Source organism: Dama dama, chromosome 8 (assembly GCF_033118175.1).
Source record: "Dama dama isolate Ldn47 chromosome 8, ASM3311817v1, whole genome shotgun sequence".
NCBI classification, from domain to species: Eukaryota; Metazoa; Chordata; class Mammalia; order Artiodactyla; family Cervidae; genus Dama; species Dama dama.
The window spans coordinates 19546693-19554876 of NC_083688.1; the positions used below are offsets into that span (position 1 = coordinate 19546693).

Below are 8184 nucleotides of genomic sequence, written 5' to 3' on the forward strand. Positions count from 1 at the left end.
TATATAAGTATAACTGAGTCACTTTGCTCTACAGCAGAAATTAACACAACATTGTAAATAAACTATAATAAATTTCTTTAAGAACTACAGATTTGTCTCATTTTCCCAGTGAGCTATATTATTTTCAAGAGCAAGAGTCAGCTCTGTAAAGATCTAGAGGGGAGGGACAGGGGGATGGGAGGGAAGCACAGGAGGGAGGGGATATTTGTATAGTTATGGCTGATTCCTATTGTTGCACAGCAGAAACCAACAAAACATTGTAAAGCAATTATCCTCCAATAAAAAATACTTTTTTTTTTTTTTTTTTAGAAAAAAGAGCCAGGGTCCATAGTTTAACACCACAATTTCCCACAGAGAAGCTCAAAAATTCTTGGTGGGCAAATAAGTGAACGAATAAAGCAAACACACAAGTGGGGAAGAAGTGTGTAGAGAGAATTCTGGAAGAGAAGTTTGGTATCTGTCAGGGATCTTAAAGAAATATTTTAAATGATATTTCAGAGGAGAGAGAGAAAAGTAGAACCAAGGGCAAAGAGAGAGGTCATACTTGCTAGAGCATCGTAACATGGCACGAAGCAAGGGTGTGCTGGAATGAGCTGACATTTCAGTTGAAAAACTTGGCACCTCACTGGATCACGTAGCATTTACAATTGTCCATTTCTTACCCATTGCTTTTTCTTGACCAAACTTTAATCCCGCTCCTCTCTTTCCTGTAGGTCCCTACACCCTGCATGCCCACAACCCTGAGCAAGGACAAAAAAATGTGGACCGCGCCCAAAGCCTCCGCCGCTGCCCGCCCCTCCTTATCAGCTTCTCCCGGGAATTGGCTGACCACAGCGGGACACCTTCCTGTCAGAACTCCGCTGGTCACTTCCCCTGGCTTGTCCAGCTTCCCCTCCAAAGTTCTGCCTACCTCTGCTTGCCAAGAGCAAAGGATTATCTTTGAAAAGAAACCCCCTTTTCAGATTAATTTTAAGACACTTGCAGATTCCAATAATCGTAGCAAGGCTCCCAATTCCAGTAGTCCTCTCATCAATAAGGCTCTCCCTGTGGGAGTCTGGATTTGCTTTTGTTTGACACCAGGTTTCTAGCCTGAATTTAACTTCTAGCAAAGAGAAGCGAAGGGGAGAGAAAAAAATGGCCTCTATGGGTCCTTTCCAGTCTATGATTTATGGAGACCCAAATTTCGGTTGGTCTATTTCAAATGTTAAGAAAAAAAAGCTATGTGCAGTTCTCAGAGTTGGATCAAGTGATTTTTCATTCCAAGTTCACAAGTCAACCTTCTGTACCATAGCCTAGAAATGCTTCAGTGCTTATACAGTTTGGATTTGGCAAAATGGTGCAGTACTTTATTATGCAGAGAAAAATGGGATGACTGTTGTTTTCCTCTCTCTTCAGGGGCAGAGGGCAGTGGGCCATGTGAGTGTCAACTGGAATCTACTGGGAGAGTGGGCTTTGGGAATCTCTCTGCAGCTGATGCAGGTGCTCTTTTTCTCAGCCGTCCACAGCTAATATTTGGGTGTGCTCCGCTGATCTTTGATATTCAAGTTACAAGCTTCTTATTTTGATAATCAAGTTACAAGCAGCTTAGGTATTTATCATTTCTTTATTTAACCATGTAAATCTGAAGCAACAAAATACATTTCTTTCTTTATTCTTCCAGTTTCTCTGCATAGCATTTTGCATTATTTATATATGATGCTTCACATAAGAAACGATGGAACTATATCCCTATATTTAACCAACTTTCTCTTGGGACTTATTGTTAATTAGGCAAGAAAATTGAGAGTTCTCACAGTTAATAAACAGGCACATACATTTTTCAGGTTTTGATTTTTTTATCATTTTGGTATTCTATTTATTTATTTGACAGAATCGTTTTATTGATTTTTTTTCTTTCATAGAGCTCCCCCGTTAACATGAAGTCTATCCTCTTAACAGATTTTTCAGTATACAATACAGTATGGTTATCTATAAGTACAATGTTGTACATCTGCTCTTTATTCATGTTGCATTACTGAAATATACACGTTTATATTATAGTTCCTCATTTAAATATACAGTTTAAATCCCCAGTTCAAATACACAGTTCTTCATTTTCCTCTCTACCCAGCCCTTGGAAACCACCATTCTTTGCTTCTATGAGTTTGATATAATGGAATATATCAGAATAATGGAATCAGGCAGCATTTGTCCTGCTGTCACTGGTGAAATGTCATAAAGGTTCATCCATGTTATCCTATATTGAAGAATTTCTCTTTTTAAAGGCTGAATAATATTCTATTGTATGTATATACCTCATATTCTTTATCCATTAATCCTTCAATGGACATGTAGGTGGTTCCCATATCTTGGGTTATTGTGAATAGTGCTACAATGAACATGGCAATGCCCACAGCTCTTCAAGATCCAATCTCTGCAACTACACTCACATCTAATGGTTATTCTAACTTCTAAGCAAATTTTAAAATGAACTTAACAAGTGTAGGGTATTAAGTGTACCTGTAATGCAAAGGGTTACTGTTCAGGTTTGGAAGAAAGTCTGAAAGTCATTGACCATGGTTTCAACCATCATGTAATATAAGAAGTTCACAGAAAATAATTGTGTTTCTTCTATAAAAATATATTTACTTCCTATTTCCTTCTCATGATACAAAAACTGATAAATTTCATTCAATATTAGACAAAGCAGTTATCTAATACCAATTACTTATTCTGTGATAGACTGTGAGCTCTGTGAGGGTAGAGTCAAGCTTCTGCACGATTATACAGCCTGGTTCTTGCTTACACAAGTTCGTGTTTACCCTGGTTCTTGCTCCACAGTGAATACTTGACTAGCATTTCTAGAGAAAAAAAAAAAGAACAAATACAACATTAAAAAATAAAAGTTTGGGCCATTGAATTTTTAAACATTCTATTTTCATATAAGCACAAATTAGTGTTCTTATTACTTTCCTTGAAGTTACAGGATAAATTGGTAAATGTCAATCTCATGATTCCATAATACATGGGACATAAACAACAATTCAAGGTGATTCTACCTTTTAAAGTATAGACTATCTCAAAGACTCACCAGTATTAAGTGCTAAATGCCTAACAGAAGATCACAAATACTATTCTTTTTCTAAGAACTTATTAGCTGGGACCAGGTACTCTGCATGGTAGCTTTATGGTGAATAAGCAGGTGCCATTGAGAAATGACCCAGCAGGAATTTTGAAATAAAGTCTTAGATAATATGATTATACATGCAATTTCAGGTATGTGGAAAAGTAATTTCTGGGTTTAGACTGAGAAATCTTAGGAGTCAATGCCACGCTCAGCCTGCCCTCAAAATTGTGTTTTCTTCCGAATCCACAATGTGTATAGGTCTTATCGAAAACCAATTCGTCACTGACAAGCTGTTTAAGCATCTGGACAAGTGAAATCAAGATCCTAGCCTGGAATAATTTACATTCTAAATGGGAATCTGCCGTTTGATTTAATCTAGGTTTCAAAATATCAATCTAGTGTAACATTTGGTCAAGGGAAAAAAACTTTAGCTGAACAAGAAATACCTGGAATTTTAAGGCCCATTTAGGCCTCCCACTCTGTTCTCTTTGTGGGACCTATGATTATTTGCAGTTTTACTTATGTTTAGTTGGTAATTCTTTGCACTGAAGTAATGCATTTTCACTGAATCATATAATTTTTAAATGCTTATATTTGTTTTTCAGTGTGAGAATTTGGGAGGGGATATAAAAATAGTTAAAACTTTTCATTTGGTTTTATATTTTTAAACAGATTCAAGTTACAAATGTTTGAGCTGTATTACATGGAAGAAATTTAATTCATATACACCAGTGTTGCCTAATTAAATTTAAAAGCCAATACAATTGCCAGATTGTATCACCTGTGAAAGGAAATAATTTGTGAGTTTTCCAGAGAAAAAATTCACCTTTTAGACTCTGAAACTGCTAATTTAGACCATCAGTGATCCAATGAACAGTCTCCAAAGAAGTAAATGTTCATCAATTGACCTGTGTTTTCACTCACTGATATGGCTCATTTAAAAAGCAACTAATACTCTGTAAGGGGCTTCCCTGGTGGCTCAAATGTAAAGAATTCACCTGCCAATGCAGGAGATGTGGTTTCAGTCCCTGGTTTGGGAAGATCCTTTGGAGAAGGAAAGGGTAACCCACTCCAGTATTCTAGCCTGCAAAATCCCATGGACAGAGGAGCCTGGAGGGCCACAATCCATGGGGTTGCAGAGTCAGACATGACATAGCGACTAAACAACAAACACACTATAATGGCCTATATGGGAAAAGTATCTTTAAAAGAGTGGGTATATGTATTTGTATAAAAGATTCACTTTGCTGTAATATGAAACCAATACAACTTAGTAAATCAACTATGCCTCAATAAAAATTGAAAAACTAAAGAAAGGTCTTTAAAAAGTGACAGCTGAACCTCAGCTACATCACATAATGTTCATGTTCTTTAGTTTCAGAGCAGTGGAATACTTGGCTTAATTTTAGAACAAGTTAACTAGTTTTAATTTCTTATCATAATCTATCACATCCCATGGAATGTTAAAATGCAACATTTTGGGAGGGAAGTGGGAGGGGGGATCGGGATGGGGAACACATGTAAATCCATGGCTGATTCATGTCAATGTATGGCAAAAACCACTACAATACTGTAAAGTAATTAGCCTCCAACTAATAAAAACAAATGAAAAAGAAAAAGAAAATACAACATTTCACTATCCCATTTATCCTTTCCTTCTTCTCTGCTGGAAGAGTTCTTAACAGGAAACTGTCAACAAAAGCCTGGGCTTCTGAGCAAAGCAATACCATTTACCTCTCTGTATTTAAAAGCCCACATATATACTCTTTCAAAACTCTTTCATTTGTACCATGTGAGATTTCAGATCATTTTTAATCTCAGCATGGAACCCTGCTCTCTAGTGTTGGAGGTCATGCCTTCATTGCTTTGCTGACCCAGACCATCCTGACGTGGCCATGGTTGATAATCAGGGACCTGGGCTTCCAGCCAACATTCAGGTAGGTGCATTGCTTCTGTGTCTACACCGACACAGAAGTGTATCTTTTAAAATACATATTTTTTTTAAAAAAATCAGATTTATTGAGGGACTTCCCTGGCTGTCCAGGGGTTAAGACACCAACCTTCCAACACAGGAGGTGTAGGTTCTATCCCTGGTCAGAGAACTAAGATTCCACATGCCATGTGGAAAGGCCACAAAATTTTTTTAAAAAAAGAAAAAGAAAAAAAGATACTCTAGATGATGGGGTAGCAGTCAGCAAGTCTGTCCTTTTGAATAAAAGTCAGACTTAAAAAAAAACAGTCCTAGAAATGGAATCACATATTATACAACCTTTTGTTTCTGGCATCTTTCATGTCTCATAGTGTCTTCAGATGGAATAACTCTGTACTGAGAAATAGAAATATAATGTACTTAAGATGAATTCTGTTTCTTAAGAATCTTTTTCATTAAACAGATGAACTTTTTATTCAACAGGTGAACGAATTAGAAAAATAGAACCGTAAAGTCATGCCAGTCTAATGGGTCCCATTACTTATTGAGTTTTTTCCTTGTTACTTCTTTTTTCCTTTTTACTTCTTTCCATTACTTACAAAGGTTTTTCCTTGTCTTGGTTAAAGCTCATTTCTATTAAAGCTTAGTTCACAAACTCTGTAAACCTACCCAATCTCATGAACAAAATGGTCAGTCTTACATATCTCTATAAATATTTACTTCAAAACATTTAGAATATTGAGCCACTTTGAAAACAAAAAGATAAAATCAATTCATAAAGCACAATTAAATAAAATAACATCAGAATATTTTTAAAAATTTATTTTAATCCCCCACTTATTCAATAGAAGGAAGGATATCTTTATTTAGTAAATATTAAAAGTAAGGTTCATATAGATTCAATAATATTTGAGATAACAAAGCAAGCAGTTTTTACTTTCTAAAATTATTTTTGAATTCCCAACTTATTATCCGGCTGGAAATTTGCTCCCCTGTTTTTCAGAAATTATTCAGTGTGTGATGGAGAGAATACAAGCCTGAAATGAGAAAAATACAGATTTGAATCTTCAAGTTTGTTAGTAAGTTTTTAAAAGCTTCTCATTGTGGAAAATTCCAAATATATTTTAATAGAATAGACAACATGGTGAAACCTCACCCAACAATCATTATCATTTTGTGGCCAGTCTTGTTTCATCTGTTCTCCCCACCCAATTCCTCATCTTTTTTAATGTCTCAGTTTTCTCATCAAGAAAATGGAGAATGTAACATCTACTTCATGAAGTTTTGCAGTCAAATGTCAGCCTGTTCAACACATGATTCCTGGCCCACAATGTACACAATACATGGTGCATTTCTCTGATTTCCTAACTGAATAGATATTCATATTAGTCACACTGCTAAAATGCACTTACTTTTTCTAAGGACTTTTACATTAATCATCTCCAGATATTTCCTTTATTTTTTCACAAACCCATTGTGTCTTAATTTGAAATGAATGCATCCCTATGACTGAAGTAGGCAAAATAGAACTTGTGATGGAAATTAACCCATCAATCTCTCTATCCTCCTTCTGTTGCTATTTTGTATAACTCAATTGAAATGCCTGCTTTGTTGGCAAATCATGTTGCCCTTTCTGGGGAGTTCACACAGGCATCAGAGACTCAGAAAAAAATTAAATTGGGCAGAAAAAGTCAAGGTTCACCTTGTTTCTCCTGATAATTCAAGATTTTTAATCTTTTTAACTTCTCAACTAAGGGAAATATAGATTTTTAGAAACTTCTCCAAAATCTTCCTTTGTATTCCTGTAATATATTCTTCTCTAGTTTCTGCCAACATCCTCAATGCTAAGACAACTTTCATTGAGATCCTTTCCTTGAAAGTTACTTTAAAACTCAGCTCCCAAAGGAAGGACTTTACCCAGGTGCCAGAGCAGAGTAAGCAAAAAAAGAAAAAAAAAAAACACACAGTCCAAAGGCATAACAGAAAACAAATCTTATTTCAATAAAATATTTCCCTAGACAAAAATATGTTATTGCAAGCTCCTGGTTTTGAAAAGCAAACTTCTTCAAAATTGATTTTTGGTAGGAATCTAATTAAATGTAGTTGAATTAAACTTCTAAGTGCCAAGACTATAGAGACACATTGATTAATAACTCTCCAATCTCCATCATAAAATTCATTTATCATTGATTATACATTTGTGATATCCCATGAGCTCTTCAATGTAATGCCATTGTAAAAGATTGGAACCAAAAAAAACAGAAAATACGCTGTCAGCATTTTCACATGACACAGAGATTCATCAGATAGAAGATTGCATTGAAACATTCTAAAGTAATTCTTCTATTTTCTCAGCATTGCTCAAACCATTATCACAATATAAGCTATTTATGAATTTCACAATTTAGAAAAGCTATGCATAGCTTAAAAAGAGATTTCAAACACATCTTTAAAGATTAATGAAAGGTTGGGGGTGGGGAAGGCCCATGAGAAAAGCTAAAAAAAAATCTTTTTACCTCATCTAGAAAAAGCTAAGGAGTAAATCAGTATCTTTAAACATACAACCAGTTAGGCAAGGAGTGCCACTCTAAACTATCTTTACTGAAAACATAAGAATATATTGTTGTATACAGATGATATAAGATAATTTTCTGGGGGAATCTTGTTTTTAAAAAAAAATAGATGGCTCATTGCTTGTGGTCAGTTGCCGTGGTTGGTGGGCAGAAACTGAGCCAAGATGCTGCGGAGTCTTCTGGCTCTCCGTCAGATTGCTAAGAGGACCATAAGTACTGCTTCACGCAGGCAGTTTGAAAATAAGCTTCCAGAGAAACAAAAGCTGTTTCAGGAGGATAATGGAATTCCAGTGCATCTAACGGATGGGCTAGCTGATCCCCTACTGTATAGAGCCACCATGATTCTTACAGTTGGTGGGACGGCATATGCCATGTATGAACTGGCTGTGGCTTCATTTCCCAAGAAGCAGGATTGACTTCAGTTTATCCTCCCAGCCATCAGTTGGTTCAATTCCATTCATCTCTCTGTGGACCAGTAGTCTGATACATAACTGAGTTCTTTGGCGATCAATATTTTTTGACTTGTACTAGCTGCCACCAATAAAGCAGTCTTTACCAAGAAAAAAAAAATAGAT

The 8184-nt window shown here is 35.8% G+C and overlaps 1 protein-coding gene across 1 annotated transcript; it reads left to right on the forward strand.

Moving 5' to 3' along the window:
- The first annotated feature begins 7716 nt into the window (after window positions 1-7716).
- LOC133060406 (cytochrome c oxidase subunit 7A2, mitochondrial-like) lies at window positions 7717-8184 on the forward strand. Its single transcript, XM_061147889.1, has one exon. The coding sequence runs from the start codon at window positions 7774-7776 to the stop codon at window positions 8023-8025; it is 252 nt and encodes an 83-aa protein (XP_061003872.1). The 5' UTR covers window positions 7717-7773; the 3' UTR covers window positions 8026-8184.